Below are 20,986 nucleotides of genomic sequence, written 5' to 3' on the forward strand. Positions count from 1 at the left end.
TCCAGACTATAAATAGGCTATCCAGACTATAAATAGGCTAACCAGACTAAATAGGCAACCATACTTGCAATTTCCCAGAACTTTATCTTTACTTGCGCCTTAAACGTTGTCAACCGACTGTTTCAAAACTGTTACTGTTGAATACTTGCACGTTTTTGTGTCATTCAAGTATGCCCTCAGGCCTCAACTGCACAACACACAACTTCGTCAGATCAATTAAGTACCAACCTGCCCACACACATACAGTACTTTCAAACAAAACTGTGCTGATGCACAATTACAGCCAACATGGGCTGAAGAACAAAAGGCGCAAGTTGATATCTGGACAGAGTGCAGTCTCCCACACATGAGCCTCCGCAGTCTCATGAATCACGTTTAGGGGTGAGCATTCGGCATAAGTGACAATCAAAGTGACTGTACTGGCCAATCACAGTCTCTTTTCCGGGACTTGGCAAAACACATCACAGCATAACATCTGTTTAGCAGAGTGTGGCGGCTCGTGTGGGACAACGATGGCATGGATGCGTGTGTAAAGACAAATAATAACATGATGATTAAAAAGAATAAAACTTTATAATTTCTAAAATGATTTAAACTAGTGAAAACTGCCGATCTACAAGCACACAACGCCTCGCACTGCAAGGCGTTGTGTGCTTGTAGATCTGCTGTATTCACTACTTTTGTGCGACGGCCTTGTATGGTGAAGCAGGGCTTTACTTTGCGAAAGAATGTACACATTTGAAAATTAGAGATACAAGGTTTCCACCCGACAACAACAATAAGTAGGAGTCTGGAGTTGTCCTTTAAATACATGAACTGCAGCATCCCAGCCATTTGGCAATAATAGCTGATCTGCAAGCTCATAGCGCTATGTGTTGATTACACGTTGTTACACATTGTGAGCTTGTACATCGGCTATTTCTGGCGAAGGGATTTGGCCTAGTATAGATTTTACCTAGTAAAGAGCCCTGCGGCACCCCAGACCAAGTACAGGGTTTACACTTACAGTAAGGGGTTAAGGAGCACAAATAAATCACTACCTGATACTTTGTAACTTCCTTGTTCTTTTCTCCCTGACCCAGTTGTGAAATCAACATCAATGCTCTTCCCGAAATGCACGTCGACACAATTATAAACCAGATTCCACTACAAGAAGAAAAGAAAAAAACAGTCACATCTTAATCATTATTATCAAAGACCCGAGATGGTCATTTAAAAAAAAGAAAGGAAAAATATATATTACCACGGTCAAGTTGTTTCCACCAGGTTCTCGACAAGGTACCTTCTCTCTAGCAACCTTAATAAACTAGAAGACAAAAGAGAAGGTATAGTCTAAGTGAGAGACAAATTGTAGTCTTCAAGAGACAATAAAGTGGCAGCACACACTCCAAAATCTCACAATGCTGTGTGCTTGTACATAGGATGTTTTCACAATATTTATCAATATTCAAACTAAAATAAACTTTGGCATTATGATCTTTACAGGCTATTAGTTCATATTTTTGGAGCCCCTATTTTTAAGGATAAGCAGCCTATACAGCATGGGACAAACCTTTCTATTCTTTCTCCAAGATTTAATGGTGAATTTCCTGTTGTAGTATTGCGACCGGACCTTGATGTCTAGCGTCGTCTCCTTTTGGAAGTCTAGAAGAAAGCATTGTCATTCATTCATAAAACTGAACAATTACAAGAAAAACATGAATGAAACAAAGCAGATGTAGAAAGGTGCACGTGTGCAAATCAGAATACACAGTAAAATCCTCATTGTTAATGTATCAGTGCCTAGCATGGTTCCTCTGCCGTCCGGTGTATGAATGTGAGTGTGAAAGGGTGAATGTAGTAGGGCATTCACCAAATATTTGAATATTCGAATATCAAAGTCACTATACACCGAAGTTCGAATATATGCTTAGTTAGTTGTCAATGCCCCTGGTGGATGAATTTGTTAATGCTCTATACCAGGGCTTCTCAAACCTTTTTAGGCCGTGACCCCCAAAATAAACATATTTGAACTGGGGACCCGCACCCTGACAAGCACTTGGAATTGTATTACATTTGTGACTCGGTTCCACAGATAAATATTGTGAAAATAGCAGATCTACATGCTCACAACGAGCATGTAGATCGGCTATTTTCACAATGTTCGCTCGCCTCTTGCTTACTTAATATTTGACAGTTTGGCCAGTCCTGTCGAATATTCGACTATTCGAATACTTTGAGGTCGAATAATTCGAATACTAAAACTCACTATTCGTGAATGCCCTAGAATGTAAAGCACCTTGGATAAAGCACTATATTAATGCACCATTTATTTAGGATAGCGAGTGATTTTCCTCTGTACCTTCAGCGGTCATCCAAACGTGCACACTGACACATTCTCCATCTCCAGACACAGAGGGGTAGACTGGCACCAGAGCAGGCTGGTGCTTGTAAACTGCTCACACAGAGAGGGAACATTCATTTATTACCAGTGTTGGGGAAGTTACTTTGAAAGCGTAACTTGTACAGTTACAAGTAACTCACCATGGCAGTAACTTGATCAAGTTAAAGTTATACCCCTGGAGAAATGTAACTTATAAAGTTTCAAGTTACATAGAAAAAGTAGCTTGAGTAACTTGAGTTACTTTTTTTTCCCAGTGTTAAATTGAGAATGTACATTTGGTGTACATGAAACAAAATATAATATCCTACAAAAAAAGTCACATGCCAGCAGAAATATGCCTCTAAAAAGAGTGTTATGTTTTATTTCAAAAAGGATGACATTTTCTTTTAAACATCTGTGTTCTTAATATTAAGTTAAAAAAGAAGAAAATTATGATCCGTTGAGGACATTTGATCGTCAATCTTAACAAAACTTAAATGTAAAATTATAACTTCTCTTGTAACTTCTTGTAACTTGAGCCAAAAATGACCCAAAGAGTATCTCAGTTACTTGACAAGTTACAGAAATATGAATGTAACTCAGTTACCAGCAAGTTACAGCAAAAAGTTACATATAACTCAGTTATATGTAACTTTAACTTCCCCAACACTGTTTATTACAGTGGTTTTTATCTCATACAGTGCCAAACGACTTTTAGATCAACTTTCTCACTATGGACTTCCCTGCCAGACGACTTAAATCGACTTTTACTTAGAAAAAAAAAAAAAAAAAAATTTTTTTTTTTTTTTTTTTTTGACCCCATTAAATCTAGTAAACATGATTTCAATCGCGATTTTGCATGTTCCACCCCCCATACAACCCCATCTTTCATACAGGGCAGCCATCTTTGCTTACATAATGTAAAACATAATGGCTATTATCTCAAGAATGCATGAACAGATCTTTTTTTTTTGTTTGAAAGCTGTGAACAGCCTGCACAAACATGGTGCATGATCTGTGCATGGGCGTGCATGATCTGTGCACTATAAATTACATGGAAGTCTATGGAGATTTTCTGGCAATAATGCCACTCGAGGGCATATTTAATTGGCAGTAACTGAGTTTCTCTTTTCATATCAAGGTCAATTGTTTATTTGGCATTTGAGCCACCACCACCATTTGATGAGATCTAGCCTCTCACAGACAAAACATTGAATATTTTGTTATGGTTGCCGTTGGATACACAATTGTTACGGATGTAACGATATAGTAACTGCATCGAAATATATTTTTTTCACTTAAAAAAAATCGAAGTATATCGAAATGAAAACAGCTAAAATCGAATCGTATCGTTTGAATGTGTATCGTATCGAATCGGCAGTGCAAAGAATCGATTGTATCGATACTTCCTACTTGTGCATTGTATTTAGCATTTTTAAGAAGAAAAAATGAAAAGGAGGGGTTTAATTACTTTTCCATTCCATATAGCTACACTGTTCTATCGATAAATGTGTGTAATCTCTGTGTTCATGTCAAGGTGCAGGTATCAATATACAATGTCCATGTATTTGGCAGAAAATCACTGTTTAATTTATTTATATCCATAATAATACATGTTTCCCTTAAAAACCTGCACTATCCACACCTTTCACACAGATTAAATTTCTTTGCTAAATAGTTACTATATCGATTTTAAATCATTGAATCGAATTGTATCGTATCTCCTTGAATGAACGAATATCGTCCATGTATCGTATAGTCAACCATGTATCGTGATATGTATCGAATCGCTATTAAAATGTATCGTTACACCCCTAACAATTGTCCACACTTCCATGCTGTATTGATGTGGTTGTGGTACAATAGGCACACGTTGATCAAAATAACAATTCTTTAATTAAGTAATGTAGATGTTTAACAATAATTTAACTCTTGAGAGCTTAAATTGAAACCATTGTGTTTGACATGGTGGTGAGACACATGTAGCACTGACTAGCATTGACTGTTATGGACACTTTAGTTTGGGCACTGTATTGTATTATAGTTGTGCTTTAGGATTGCTTTTTTTTGGTTCAAGTTGTCTGTTTCACGTTGAGCATTGACAGTTTTTTTGACACTTTATGACGTATATATTCTTTGTCGTACCTTGCTCTTTACTGTACTGTTCTTTTTTATTATTTTCATACTTGTCTGTAACTTTGTAAATATCCTTATACTGCTGTGCTGCCTCTGGGCGACTGATTTTCTCCCTTGGGATAATATCTATCTATCTATCTATCTATCTATCTATAAGGGTCTATTTGGTTACCAACTCTCCATCATTTGGCTGGGGACACCTGGAATCCCCTCAAGGATCACTGGTTAAAAACACACAGATTTATTACAAACAGCTGCTACTGTATGTGCATGAGCTGTTTATGATCCATAAGTTTCCAATCTGACAGATAATGTATTATGTGATACTGGCACCAGCCTTTATTAGGTCTATACCTTTTTTAAAGCACATTTTATCCTACATTCTTTTGATTCAGTCTCCTCTAGCAGTGTAATTGCCACTATGTAAGAGAATACATTTCAACATCTTACAACTTACCAGTTTGATTCCCCATCTACAGTGAGGGGAAGAGAAAGACATGGTGTAAACATTAAGAAATCACATACCTCTACGGGCTATTAAAAACAAAACAAAAGCCCATTGATAAAATTTACTGCACTTGAAAATATGAAAAAGTTAAATAATAATAGTAGCCTAGGCCTACTTTGCCTAATAATAATGATGTAAACAAACAAACAAACAAACAAATAGACCTACATTATTGAAGCCTAGATTCAGGATTTTTTAAAGAGCTAATATATGATTCTAATTCTGCTACTTTAAAATATGTTAATAGCAGGGTAGAGCTACTCACGTGGCATGTAAAAACATCTGTGGCGAACACAAATGGCACTGGAGACACCAAGAAGAACATGAATGACAGTCCATTGACAGCAGGACACATCTTAATACTGAATCTTAATACTTAAGAAAGACATAATACTACTATGGCAAAGGTTTGCATTCTTCTTTTTGTCGTCTTGTAAAAGCCATGATCAAGTAGGTCATTAGGCTACTTTATCCAGGTAAATCTGCCCCATAGGTAAAGAAAATGCTCAATAGAACAGGCTAGCCTAAATAAACAAAAAAGAAACACTGTAGACGCTAACTAGCTGTGAACTACCTCCACTCCACTGGCTTCTCATGTCTTGTCACAAAGCCAAAATACCCTAGTGTGTCATTTGAATCTCACTAGAGTAAATCCCTGGTTGCCTCACTCAGCCCCGCCTCTCATATAAGGTAAGAGAGAGAGAGAGAGAGAGAGAGAGAGAGAGAGAGAAAAATGCAAAATATTTAGTTTAAGATAGTCTTCCCTCAAAGTTGCAATGTAACATACTGTTAGCTGTTTACACTTTTATTTTATTCCTATTTATATTCAATATGTATTTGTACATTGTTTTGTTTTGATTGTTTTGTTCCAACTTTTGCTTTGGCAATGGAAACATATGTTTTCTCATGCCAATAAAGCTCCTTTGAATTGAATTGAATTGAATTGAGAGAGAGAGAGTTCATTTTGCTAAATTTAGTTTTTGTCTCTAGTTTAGCCTAATGAGTGACTTTGACTAATTGGGAAACATATAGGATTAGATAGGCTAAGAGTGTGTTTGTATTCACAAAAAGTCGCATGCATTTGAACAATGAAATCAGTTTTACAAGGACTGCCAGGCAAGACTGGTTAATTATGAATGAAAAATGCTTGTAAACGAGATTAAACGAGATTTCCGCCCTTATTGACAGTGAACGGGTCTTGATTGAGGTCATGGTTACAGCGGTGTGTGTGTGTGCGCGCGCGGGTGACCGAGCGCGCTTGGTCGACAAGAATGAAAGTCCCAGTTTAAAACATGTCTAACAATAAAAAAGTTATCATAAATGGGGGTCTGTTGCGTAATACCTGAGGGTCTTTGAAAGATACAATTAAAAAAGGTGGAGATACTGGTCAACAAAACCAGTTCAACTTTGAGTGTAAAATCACACCTGTGCGAAGTGAGCGGTGCTCACTTCACTGCATGGTATCAAACACGACACACGTGCATGTCTCCTGGCCGTTCTGTCCATGACATCAGCCGTGGTGATGTATGTCTCTGCGTAGCTTCTATGATATAGTCTTGTGTGACGTTAGTCTCGTACTGCATACGGACATAGGGACCTACACACAAAGTCAAACGTAGGAGCTGTTAACACCACTCAAAAACGGACCCTTATATGTCCAGTGTTGGGGAGGTTAAAGTTACATGTTTGCTGTAACTTGCTGGTAACTGAGTTACATTCATATTTCTGTAACTCGTCAAGTAACTGAGATACTTTTTGGGTAATTTTTGGCTCAAGTTACAAGTTACAAGAAGTTACAAGCGAAGTTATAATTTGACATTTAAGTTTTGTTAAGATTGACAATCAAATGTCCTCAACAGATGTTTACTAAAGAAAAATGTCAACCTTTTTGAAATAAAACATAAAACTCAGTTGAGAGGCATATTTCTGCTGGCATGTGACCTTTTTTGTAGGATATTATTTTTTGTTTCATGTACGCCAAATGTACGTTCAATTTAACGCTGAAATAAAAAGAAACTCAAGTTATTCAAGTTACTTTTTCTATGTAACTTGAAACTTTATGTTATATTTCTCCAACTTTAACTTGATCAAGTTACTGCCAAGGTGAGTTACTTGTAACTGTACAAGTTACGCTTTCAAAGTAACTTTCCCAACACTGTATATGTCAATATAAGAACACACACTTGCATGCATCGAAATCTGTTTCTATTACTTTTTGAGCAGTGCTAACCGCCCCTACATTTGACTTTGTGTGTATGTCCCTATGTATGCAGTACCAACGCTACTGTCCCCATGTATGCAGTACCAACAGCTGCAGGCACACAGGATAACGTCATAGAAAGTAGACAGAGACCGACACCACAACAGCTGACGTCACGGACAGAACGCCCATACAAGGAGATAAGCACGCGTGTCATGTTTGATACCATGTAAAGTGAGCACCACTCTCTTCGCACCGGTGGGATTTTTTGGATAGTGAAGGGTGCCAACCCAAAAGGGCTCATCATGGGTGCTGCTGGATGTGGTTGCCACCTTACAGTGGTATGAATAAAGGGATCAAAGAGAAAGACCATAGCTTTGAAAAATAACTTCTCCGTCTAAACTAGTGGTTCCCAAACTTTTTAGCTCGTGACCCGACAAAAGAGATTTAGACGTTTCCCTGTGACCCATTTCTGCTTGGCTTGTAGGCTTTGAAGTTGCACATGGTAGATATGACAGATAACCTAAATATACAAAGAAAGTACTGACATATTTGACAACTTTATACTTAAAAAAGAACATTGAGAGTGGAAATAGCCGATCTAAAAGCTCACGTGTCGTGATGCGACGCGTTGTGAGCTTGTAGATCTGCTATTTTCACTACTTCTTAAACATAATTTTGTGCTCTAATTTATAGAATTTCTTCGATTTTTCTTTGATTTCTTCATGAAATTACTTAAAAATACCAATGAATTGTTTTTAAAAAACGTGGGAAAAAAAAGCTTTTTTGGGAATGTTTTTTGAAAATATTAAATTAAAAAACTAAATGTAGGAAACCAAAAACAAAGGAAACCATAAAAATGTGTCTGCGACCCACAAACGGGTCGCGACCCACTGTTTGGGAAACCGTGGTCTAAACCACTAACTGATACAAATCGCTCGTTTCCACTCATTTTCTTGTTGCTTATGCCAGGAAACTAAGAGGTGAATCTGGTGCAGTGAATGGAGGAGCTTGCGCTCTGCTGAGTGGGTGATTTTGGTGGGGGAACTTCATCATATGTGGAAATCCTTACAAAAACAAAAACAAAAAAAGTTGGCATTTGGTCTCATGAGAAAATGCTCTCATCAAAGACTAATGAACAAACCCACCATTTAGCTGCAGTAGTTAAAGTGAAGAGAGAGACACTTATCGTCATATCAGTCATCTGGACAATCCCCCATGTGTGGTAGAAGTCTGAGTCATATCGTCGGTGTCGGGTGGAAACCTTGTATGTCCAACACCGTTTGTTTTGCATTTATCATTTAAAAAATGGTTAGGGTTGTCATGGTAGATATGACACATAACCTAAATATACAAAGAAATTACTGACATATTTGACAACTTTATACTTAAAAAAAGAACATTGAGAGTGGAAATAGCCGATCTACAAGCTCACAACGTGTCGCGATGCGGCGCGTTGTGAGCTTGTAGATCGGCTATTTCCACTATTTTTTACTTCAAAAAATATATATGAACATTTTTCAACATGTAAACAATTATGACGATTATGAAAAATAATCGCAATTATGTCAAATAATTGCGATTAGACGATTATGTAATAATTGTGACAGCCCTAATCATTGCATACCTTTTCATTTCAAAGGACGGACAGTTTGGCTTAAGGCCATAAACTCGGTCAGTGTACAAAATGGAGTTACAAACCTGTATCCATTTGGTTCCTACTGTAGCTATCTATCATTCATTTTGGTGGGAACTTAATGACCCTGGGGGTCCCGGTCCCCGGCGTAAACAGTATGTCGCGGTAGTATTGGCTGCCGAACCAGTGTAAAGTGAGAGTATGGTGGATTACAGCAAAACTGTAGACCAGGGACGTGCTGGCCATTGGGAAAAGCGGGACAACTCCCGAACGGCCGGTTCATTCCCGGCCGGTCCAGGCCGGCCATTAGGAAAAAAATAAATCCATTCCATTTTGGCGACCAACAAAGTAAATCGTCACTGTCGGGCAGAAACCTTGTATCTCCAAGTCTCAAATGTGTAAATTGTTTCGCAAAGCAAAGCCGTGCTTCATCATACAAGGCCGTCGCACAAAAGTAGTGAAAACAGCGGCTGTTTTCACTAGTTTAACTCATTTTTAAAATGATAAATACAAAACAAACGGTTTTGGACATACAAGGTTTCCACCCAACAACGACGAAATATAACTCATGTAATTGGCCCACTGGCTTGTCACTTGTCATGATCTGAAATGGCAAAGTAGCAGCAGTGCTATAGAGAGAGAGATCTCTCTCTATAGCGCGCAATGAGGGCCTCTCCAACTCTTTTTCCCGGGCTGAATCAGGGGCCCAGCATGTCCCTGCTGTAGCCATCAGGAAACCTGCAGAACCAGTGAACCAGATCTATGATCAGACACCGTGTCTATCATCACGCTCCTTTACACGTAGACTACTAGGCAAAATAGTAACCCTAAACCAACAGGCCACACCCTCCTTATAATAACCACACTATACACAACACATTCAATACTGTTTGTTACACATGTAGGCTTACACCAGGGATGGGACGATATGAACATGTCATATCACCATTATTGTGACCAAAGAAGTCGCGATTTACGATGTTATAGCGATAATATCCCCGACATCCATTATCCTGGGGTGGAAAATTTGCCAAAAAATAGCAGATCTCCAAGCTTGTAGATCGGCTATTTTTTGGCAAACAGACTTGGTGGAGAGTGAAAAAAAAAAAAAGACCAAGTACGTACAGTATATTATAAGTACGTTTTACCAATAGAGGGTTTAAGTGGTACTGGATATGCAGCTCGGCAAATAAAAGATAATTGATCCCAGTGCATGACGGAGGATGATTTCACGATAAATTGAATCTCCACGATACGATTATCGTGTTTTTTTTTTTATCACGATAAACGATAATATCGCCTATCGTCCCACCCCTAGCTTACACATGGGACACTTGCTGTAAGTTCACTCCCCCAGAAGTAGCCTGTGTGGACCTATATCTCTCTCCGTTCTCAGGGGAAGCCAATGTGCCACCTCACACCCACAGTACAACCACCGTCTGAGGTCAGAGGCAGTTAAGTGTTGCAAAATGCTAAGGACAATGGCACACATACAGTAGATATCTCTGCTGTCGGGCCGAAACCTCCTAACTCCAAAATTGTAATTTTCTGGAAAATGAGCCCAAGTGGCATTCGGAGGTTTTGACCGAAGGGCTTTTTACTACTTTTCATTGGTTCAATATTATTTTAACCAACACACAGGCGTAAAGGGTGTTAAATGGCCCTGATTTATGCCAAAAAATAAAAATAAAAATCTCAAAAATTGAGTCAAGAGGTTTTGGCCAGACAGTGACGATATGCAAGTTGGAAATGCATGCCACACTTCATTGTCAGCCCGTGTGGTCTCTGTTCCCATTATTCACATATATGGATATTCTGTTTCTGTCTTTTTTTCCCCCTTTTATGCCCATATGCCCATTTATGGCGATCCCTGATGTCATCATCATCAGTATATGCCCATGTATGGAGCTGACTGATTTGTTTGCTGATGCCATGATGACATATTGAGGATAAAACAACACACTGCATATTTGGGCGTAGCTCCTTACATGGTTATGGCTGAGTCATGGTGACATGAGCGTGATGTCAGAGGTTTGCCTGTCGTCAGAGGCCCTCCCTTAAGCCAATTTTAACACAGGGTATATATTATACATAATTATTGTAATGTATTTTATTGTATTGTAGACTCCAACAATCTAGTATCTAAGTTGTTAGGAAACCCTTAATGGAAGTTCAGTTGAACAACACAGGGTTCCCACATATTTTAACCAATGAATTTCCAAAACTTTTCCAGAATATTTAACCCAATATCCAGGCCTATATAACAACCATTCAGCACAATAACGAGTATCTTACTCCTACGTGCAATGCCCAAAGACAGGAAGTGCAAAAATAAAAACAAAATAAAGCATAGAATGGTGCGAGAATGAGCTTGTAGATCTGTTTTTGTCGCATGCATTTAGGCTGCAATCACACCTGATCGACTAAAAACGACTTATGTATCCTGTGCATTAACTAAATCAATAGCCAAAAACAATGCATAGACCAATATATTTCCAGGACCTTCCAGGGCCCTTGATCAATTCCAAACCTTTTAAAGTACTGGAAAAAAAACAAATCTAATCTCAGAAAATTTCCAGGTATTTCATGACCGTGGGAACCCAGTCAGCATGTGTCATGTGCCATCATGTTTTTGAAGAGTCATTTAAGTTGTTGTATGAACAGTAGTTAATTATCTTAGCACTCGATGACCTATGACTCACTCCTTCCTTAGAAGTAACAACTTCCAAGGAACAAGGATTGAGGCACTTACTATAAAAGGTTCAAGTGTAAATATTTTCAAAGCACGCACGCACACACACACCAGAAACTTAAGTGAAAGAAAGAGGAAAACACCGGGACCAAGAAGTGTACAAAACTCAATCTTTTTTTTTTTTATTATTAAACTTTCTATCTTTTGTAATCTGTATATAAAAGTTCTAAAGCCGTCGGCCTGAGACTAGAACAGACAGTGAGACTATTGAGTGTCGCTCATGTCAATGTTTCAACAAGTCCTCATTATTCATTCACCAGTTAGCCTGTGTGGCACAGGCGGACACAAACAATACCTTAAAAACAGGAGATGGGATAAAAACACAGTATAGGGAAGACAAGAGGACTGCACGACGTTAGAGCCTATTTTTGTATACTTCGTCGTATGGATGTGTCGCTCGGCGAACAAGAGAGATTTTCAAGAGAGAGAAAAAAAAAAACGTGCCATGAAACACGTTGCACCATGACGTGACATGTTAGCTTGTAGCGTTTTCGCCGTGCGACACCGCTGTCCGACCAAGTATAGGCTTTAACCGAGAGAAGACGGGGAGCGGTGAGTGAGGGGTGGTCCTCGAAGGGGGTGGAATTACAAGAGAATGCTGGTTCGCTTACGGATGTGTCCAGTCCGAGCCCGTCGACCTGTCCGCGACAAAGTGACCGGACCAGACATGATTCAGCAATGTCAAGGGATTTAAAAAGGCCGATGAGGCGACGACATGACGGCATGTGGAACCACACCCATGTGTCCATTTGAATGTACAGTATAGGCCAGGGTTCCCCAATAGGCGGCCCGCGGGCCATTTGCGGCCCGTGGGGGGCTACTGTCTGGCCCACACCAACCCCAGTAATAATGGTGGTATAAGAGCAGCAACAACACTAGTATATCGTCGTTGTCGGGTGGATCTCCAAATTTGTTCTTTCGCAAATCATACAAGGCCGTCGCACAAAAGTAGTGAAAACAGCCGATCTACAAGCACACACGTGCGAGGCGTTGTGTGCTTGTAGATCGGCTGTTTTCACTAGTTTAAATCATTTTTGAAATGATAAATTCAAAACAAACGGTTTTGGACATACAAGATTTTCACCCGACAACAACGAAAACTGTCGCTGGAGTAGTGGGAACGCCACCGTCGCCCCCCTGCAATGTTGTGGCCCTCGGCTTGGTACCCTAGACATAATTCGGCCCTTGGGGAAAACAAATTGGGGAACCCTGTTATAGGCATTTCCCCGAATGTGTGTGTGTGTGTGTGTGTGTGTGTGTGTGCGAGTGCTGAGGAGAGACCGACTGCATGTGTGCATCATAGTGGTGGAAGGAAGTATGCTTCTCTTATCTGCACGCCATCATCTTCTGTTCATAAACACTCATATCAAATCACTTACAAGCAATATTTTAAATCATGACGCATGATTCTGGGCATAGTATCATTTTTTTCCAATATTATTAATACCCTTTTTCTTCAATTCTCTTAAATACAATATTTTACATGTCAGATTAACAGATTAAATACGGCTTCATGATGCAAGGTTTGTGTGTGTGTCGTGTTGTCTCATGGCATAGGGTGGGCAGGTAATGTACACTGTAAAAGTGCAAACAGTACCCCCTTTCCGGTCCGTTTCGTACACTCTCAGAGTTAAATTAGCACTCAGGACTTTACCGTGTACGGGATGTGCTTTCCACTAGGGGGCGCTAGTGGCACTACTTCCTGTGTTCTGGGGGTGTGATGGCCGATTCATGCTTCGTCGTACGACAAGTCGCGCACCGACGATAGCCGGATCTACAAAGCTCACAATGCGTCGCGTCCGCGAGTAGGGCTGTCACGATTATGGCATTTCACATGACGATTAATTGTCACTCAAATAACTGCGATTAACGATTTAATTGTGTTTTTGTCGTTGACAACTCCATTTCCGTTTGGCTTTTGGGCCTTGAAGTTGCACATGGTAGATATGACACATAACCTAAATATACAAAGAAATTACTGACATATTTGACAACTTTCCACTTTCTAAAATAACATTGATAGTGGAAATAGCCGATCTACAAGCTCACAACGCGTCGCATGTAGATCTGCTATTTCCACTATTCCTGAAAATGTTTGAAAATGTATGAACCCTTTTTTAACAATCATGATTATGACGATTATGACAAAATAACCGCGATTATGACAAAATAACCGCGATTATGTCAAATAATTGCGATTAGACGAATATGTAATAATTGTGACAGCCCTATCCGCGAGGCGTTGTGAATGCGCAGATCGGCCGTTTCCGGGGGCCACGACTCTGTGTTGTACGACGAAGTACGAATCGGGGCTTAAAGGCTGAGTTTCCACACAACACGCCACTGCGATACCTGGAGAAGGCATGCGTTTCTGTGCGCGCTCGTTTTCAGTCACTGTCGCTGGTGTCGCTGCTGGGGTCTCCCTGCACCTTGTTGCGGTGCTGCATGGCGCGGTGGTACGCCACCTGCACCGACTTCCGGATGTTGGATTTCCGTCCCTCCAGCATCTTCTCTTTGTCCAGCTCCTGGTCCATGCCCAGAGGCACTAGCTTGGAGCGCGGCAGCCACTGCCTGCGCACGCGCAAAACACACACAAAACACACACGCAAAACACACACGCAAAACAAGGCTTTAGAACTAACCGAAACTAGGGCATTCACCAAATAATCGAATATCAAAGTCACTATTCGATGTTGTTCACCAAAGTCGAATATTCGCTTATTTTTTTTTTTTTTTTATTGTTTTCTCTAAAAATATATAGTTTATAAAGCTTGGCGAGATAGGAAGTCATAAGAATGAGTTGTCAAACCTGTCAAAAAACGTAGGCCGTGACCCCCAAAATAAACATATTTGAACTGGGGACCACCACCCTGACAAGCACTTGGAATTGTAGGTATTACATTTAATGTGACTCGGTTTCGCAGGTAAGTATTGTGAAAATGGCAGATCTACATGCTCACAACGCCTCGCGTTGCGAGGCGTTGTGAGCACGTAGATTTGCTATTTTGATCTGCTATTTTCACATTTTCACAATGTTCGCCTCTTGCTTACTTAATATTTGACAGTTTGGACAGTTTAGCCAGTCCTGTCGAATATTCGACTATTCGAATACTTTGAGGTCGAATAATTCGAATACTAAAAATCACTATTCGTGAATGCCCTAACTGAAACTTTATAGTGTTTGTAAAAGCAGGCATTGACACTAAGGCTTGCCCACCTGCCCCCGGCAGGTAAATAAAACTTAAAGGGCAGGAGGAGTTTGCTTTCAGGTTGCCTGACCGGGCAAGTGCTCGTTTTAGAGGGGACGCACCTGTCTTTAAACACAACACAGGATATCTGTTTAAACACCTGAATGTGGCCAAGTAGAACATGACCTGTACTTGCCCAACGGGACCTTAGTGTCAACCCTTGTAAAAGCAACTGAAACCAACTCTATAATCATAGAGAAAAAGTCCTTAGTTAAGAGTCTTTGCTAATCTTTCATACATAAATCTATAATATTTTCTAACATTTTCAAAAAGCATTTATAGTGAAAGGATATTGAAAATAGCCAATCTCCAAGCCCACAACAGCATTGTGGCTTGTCGACACCTTGTCGCACACGTACACCAGTAGGATATGTTGGTGGAATTATGTTGTGAACCACCGTGACCCGAAACGCAGCACGTTTTTCCCCCACCTCTATCCTCTCAAACCACGGCTGGCCTATTTCTGCTAAAATGCGACACAAGTTTTCTGCCTTCGAGCACTTCAGCAGATAACACAGGCTCTGTCGCGATTGCATCACGCCACATTACGAGCATAAAGCAGCACGCTAAGCACTTCCATGGAGTGATGGTAAAGATAGAGGCACGTCAAGTTTGAGGAAGTGCGTTAAAACTAAAGTTTATCGGCAGCACAATCGATGGGTTTGCAGTTTTGACACACAGCAGTGGTAAAAAAGGCGTGTCAGATGTAAAAGTGAGATTTGGCACCGTTTTCGGTTCACAAGCAAGAGTACTTTGTGTACCTAAATCTGCTTTAGTTCTGGTACTTTATCCCTTATCATATGTGTTACTACCCGTTTAAAGGGGTGTTTCACTTTGACACAATTATGTGGTGATTTTATTACTTTTTTTATAGTCAAATACTCATATAATACAGAGACGAATCTCCTCACGTCCGTTTTTCTTATCTTGTGCATGTGCAGTCAGGGATATGGGATATGCACATGGATGTCACAAACTTGATAAAACTTGATACCGAGTGCAGCGCTGCGAGCTTGTAGATCTGCTATTAAAAAAAATAAAATGGCAAAATCTTTGAATATATATTTTTTAAAGCAAACATTTGTAACTCAAATTTTGCCTCTGGGGGTCCCTGGAACTAAAAATGTTGAGATGTGGGTCCGTGGCCAGATGCATATCATTTTAGGGGTCCTTGATATAACAAAGTTTGAGCACCACTGACATAAAAACATTTTTTTTTTCAAAAAACCTTAGAAGGATTTAGAAGACACTTATAGAATCGGGTCAAAAATATTCAAAGACACAAATCTTCATGATTTTTTCAAAAATAGCAGATCTATAAGCTTGCGAATGGCACGAGTGACGTACTGCGAGCTTGTATATCTGCTATTTTTTTATAGTTAAAGCATAAAATATTGCGTAATGTGTTCCCGGTCTGAATGGGTTAAACGTCACGCTCACCTCAGCAGCTAGTAGGGCAATCACGAATAACGATTTTAAGTATTCGAATTATTCGACCTCAAAGTATTCGAATAGTCGAATATTCGACAGGACTGTCCAAACTGTCAAATATTAAGTAAGCAAGAGGCGAACATTGTGAAAATAGCAGATCTACATGCTCACAACGCCTCGCAATGTGGAACCGAGTCACATTAAATGTAATACCTACAATTCCAAGTGCTTGTCAGGGTGGGGACCCCAGTTCAAACATGTTTATTTTGGGGGTCACGGCCTAAAAAGGTTTGAGAAGCCCTGGTATAGAGCATTAACAAATTCATCCACCAGGGGCATTGACAACTCATTCTTATGGCTTCCTATCTAGCCAAGTTTTATAAAATATATTTTTTTTAAAGAGAAAACAATAAAAATAAAAGCGAATATTCGACTTCGGTGAACAACGTCAAATAGTGACTTTGATATTCGAATATTCGAATATTTGGTGAATGCCCTAGCAGCTAGTACGCTGAAAATATAATTTTCCCGTAAAGGGTGAAAAACAGACAGAAGACAGAAGGTAAACTTTGTAGGTAAATCCATTGCAACATTTTGGGCAAAACTTTGGCCACCCAAAAATGTGAAACGCAGAAGAAAGCAGTTTTTGGGGGCCAATATTTTGCCCAAGGAATGTTTTTCATGCAAAACAAATGCTTGCAATGGATTCAGAATGATGAAGAACCCCTAGTTTAACCCCTCACATGCTACTTAAAGCAGTTTTTTTAATATTTCTAGTGGAGTCAATGGGACAGTGTAGTGAATATACAAATGGCCATAACTTTTTTTTCGCAATGTTTCCGGCAGAGCAGGCCTCTCATTCTGTGGACCTTAACTCATTGAGTGCCTATCCCGAATTAGTTCGGGATATATTATCGCATCCCAGAGTGCCTATCCCGAACTAGTTCGGGATATAAAAAAAAAAAAAAAAAAAAATTGAAATTTTTTTTTTGATTTTTTTTTTTGGGACCCCATCAAATCTAGTGAACATGATTTCAATCGCGATTTTGCATGTTCCACCCCCATCTAACATACAGGGCAGCCATGTTTGTTTACATAACATGTAAAACATAATGGCGATTATCTCAAGAATGCCTGAACAGATTTCCAATCGGATTTTTTTGTTTGAAAGCTGTGAACAAACTGCACAAATCCACAGAGATCCTGGATTGCATTGGATTTTTTAGAGCTCATTCTTCTCTGTTTTTTCCCCATGCATGAGGTGTGCAAGGTTTAATCATGGCTAAGTTGACGAAAATAAGGCTTCTAAAATGCTTGGTAGCCAATAGCTAACTTCAAGCTAACTTCATCCTCTTCCTGTACATGCACAAAGGAAAGTGTTCAGGCAAGTCATGGCTGCAGGGCTTCTGCATATACCAGCATATCTCTATGGGATTTTCTATGGCCACTGGGCGCCCTCTAGTGGTGAAAGGGGTGGCACTAAATGAGTTAATGACCAAACTAATAGATAAAACAGAAATAAAAAGTGTGGCAGAACATCACAGGTTCAACCCTATTCCTTGAGCTTTTGGGCTTGTGGATCCCCGACTAACAGAGACAGAAGGTAAACTAAAAGAGTGAAGACACACAACTCACCAGGTTCTCTTGTTATCGAAGAACAGGACCAGAAAGAGGTGCTCCCGGGCCTCCTGAGTCATCTGCTCCCCCAGCTTCAGCACGTCCAGCGGGGGCACGGGGATGGGCACGCCCCGGTGGAACACCCCCTCCCTGGGCATCTTGGGGTCAATGATCTGCAGGGGTTAAAGGAGGGCAGTGTTGTCTTACAACAACTTAAAATCAGTGGTTCTCAACCTGTGGGTCCCCAAATTATTTTGGGGGGTCCCTAGGTGATTAACTTAACGTGCAACATTGTTTTCTCACTCAACAGTAATGAAAACCAACATAAAGTTTAAGTGTATAGAGGGTATCTGCACAGTTCTAAAGTGACAATTTAAGGAATTTAAATTGGGGAAATCTCATCATTTCGACAAAGGAGCGTCGGGAGGGTTAGAGACTCACCCCACGGAGGTTAGGGTTAGGGTAAGGCAGGGGTCTTCAAAAGGGGGTCCGGGACAACTAGGGGGTCCTCAGAGATACTACAGGGGGTCCTCCAAATCTTTGTGTGATAGAATTTTTTTTCCCCCCCTTTTTTATATTAACGTCCATATTTGCAGAACTTTTGCCAAAAATAGCATATCTACAAGCTCACAACGCCTAGATCGGCTATTTTAGGCAAAGAGCTTTGGTGTAGAGGGGAAAAAGCGCAGACTAAGTACAGAGTGAAAGGTCAAGTTTATTAAGTATTGACGGTTCAAGAATCCAAAATACACTGATGATTGTGCCATCAAAAGATGAAACTATATGGAATCTATGAAAAGGTTGTGGGGGTCCCTGCTTCATCTCTCTCTCAACTAAGAAAACGTTGAAGACCCCTGGGGTAAGGGATAGGTTTGGGTGTCGAAAAGATGACACATAGAAACAGCGAAACGCTCCCATTTAAATGTATATATACCTCTAAAATGAGAAATTAAACATTGGCCAATTTGTCAAATATTAGAGCCAGAAATTGTGAAAATAGTTGATTGCGAGGCGTTGTGAGCATGTAGATCTGTATGTAGAACCGTGTTATACAAAATGTAATGGCTCAACTCTTAGTGCTCGTCAGGGTGGGGTGGGGGTCCCCAGTTAAAATATGATTATTTTGGGGTTCGCGGCCTGAAAAGGTTGAGGACCACTGACTTAAACTATCTGGCAAAAGATACAAGATATTGCCTGATGGCATGTCATGTCCATGTTTCACATATTTTATACTTTGTCATGAGACAATGTCGTACATAAGTACAACAATAGACAGTCTTGAAGCTCCCATCGTGTTGCAATTAGGGGTGGGATGGTATCGACATTTTGTTATCGCGGTTACCGTCTTCCCATTTACCGCCGGTATTGCGGTAATTACCGCAGCCCCGTATCTATTAATTAAGGTTCGGCGATAAGCCAAAATAGTCCTATCATTTGCCCAAAATTCACCGCTCCACGGTCCTATAAGCCCGAGTTATACTTCCCCGTACAGCACAGCACAGCACAGCACAGCGGCTCTGGCTTTTAAAGTAGCAGATCTACAAGCTTACACCGCATCGCGTCCACAACGCGTTCTGAGCTTGTAGATCTGTGCAGTGTCGGGTTTCTATAGTAACACACTGTGGCTTCTCAGACACTACATGCTGTGTGTGAACAATCAAACGATGAGACGGGTAGATCGTGTGATTCTGTAAACTCACGTCGCAATTCACATTGATTGAGTGGTGATATAAACAAGTAGGCAGGTTTAGTTACCAGACTTGACAGAAAAGGTTGTAAGAACAACGACGGAGCACACGCGCTGCTGCAATTGCAGTCAAAAGTAGCAAGTGACAATCCGTAGCGTAGTAGCGTCTAACCAGCAGCCAAGCACTAGTTTCGTTTTTGGTTTTAGTCCTCGCGGTCCGCCCGTATGAATGAAAAAGAAACTGCCACAAGGAATGTATAAACATACTTGTCATGTGGATTATGGAGAAAGTTTAACGCTGCTGCTAGGCTACGAGGCTACTGCTCCAGTAAGGATTTGTCTCCGACGCGATTTGGAAGCGCACTCTTCCTTTGACGGCCAGAGCTTCCAAACATGTGGTACGCGGCCCAGAACAGAGCGGCATGGAGCGCTTGCGGTCCTCGCTTCTCCCACGTTTTAAAACTCGCTCGTTCTCATTAAAAAATAGCCTATTTTTTGTCTTTTTTTACCGTGGTAAGGACCCTGACACCGTGGTAGGCCACGGTATACCGCGGTATGGCGGTACGGCGGTTACCGTACCCAACCCTAGTTGCAATGCAACTCATTGTGAGCTTGCAGATCTTAAAATGTATTCATCAAATGTTTGCCTACGTGCTCAAAACAGGGACGCCAGCTTGAATGTGGTCAAGTTTGTCTGTGGGTTTTATAAATACTTAACCACTAAAGTAGAACACAGGTTCTTTTTTCAATTTCCTGAAAAGTATGTTTTGGACATGCCGTACAATGTGAAGTACGACAGTGGCAATAGAATATGCAAGTAGCCTTTGGATCCAAAGGATCCCGAGTAGGGATGGAGCTCGAAAAAAGGGTACAGGGTAAAACTCAAATTTACCCGGTAACAATAAGCTTTGGGCTTATCAAGCTTGTTATCGAGCATAACGGCCCATGACGTCATGTTAGGCGATCAAGAAATTATTCAGGTCACAGTTTGTATGTGAACCGTCACAGCTTGACCGTATCTCTATAATATAAAGCCATTTAACACTTAAATGATATATTTAACTCATTCACAGCTTTGCCACGAGTTTCCCGAGTTATACCATATGTCCAGGCCGCCAGGCCCGAGTTTCCCTGTTTTTTTTAGAAAAAGATTTTTTTTTTTCCTCAAAAAAATATATTTTCACAAATATTTTTCGGACCTCTAAAAATGTACTAGGCATGATCGCGATCGCGAAATTGCATGTTTAACCCCCATACCAACCCCATCTTTCAAACATGGAAGCCATCTTTGTTTACATAATGTAAAAACATAATGGCTGACATCTCATGAATGCCTGAACGGATTTCCAAGCGGACTTTTTTGTTTGAAAGCTGTGAACAGCGTGCACACACGTGGTGCATGATCTAGG

At 40.4% G+C, this 20,986-nt stretch overlaps 1 protein-coding gene across 4 annotated transcripts in view; it reads right to left on the reverse strand.

Annotated features, from left to right (window-relative positions):
- Positions 1–12,658: 12,658 nt before the first annotated feature.
- The window catches only part of brpf1 (bromodomain and PHD finger containing, 1), a 49,261-nt gene continuing 40,933 nt past the window's right edge, over positions 12,659–20,986 (reverse strand). For all 4 annotated transcript variants that reach the window (XM_080733531.1, XM_080733530.1, XM_080733532.1 and 1 more), the window contains exons 18-19: positions 17,909–18,063; positions 12,659–14,165 (exon numbers count right to left, since the gene is read on the reverse strand). In XM_080733531.1, coding sequence (XP_080589657.1) covers positions 13,982–14,165; positions 17,909–18,063 — 339 coding nt within the window. In that variant the 3' untranslated portion in view covers positions 12,659–13,981. The remainder of the gene's footprint in view (positions 14,166–17,908; positions 18,064–20,986) is intronic.

This window comes from Nannobrachium achirus, assembly GCF_963921795.1.
Source record: "Nannobrachium achirus genome assembly, chromosome: 9".
NCBI classification, from domain to species: domain Eukaryota; kingdom Metazoa; phylum Chordata; class Actinopteri; order Myctophiformes; family Myctophidae; genus Nannobrachium; species Nannobrachium achirus.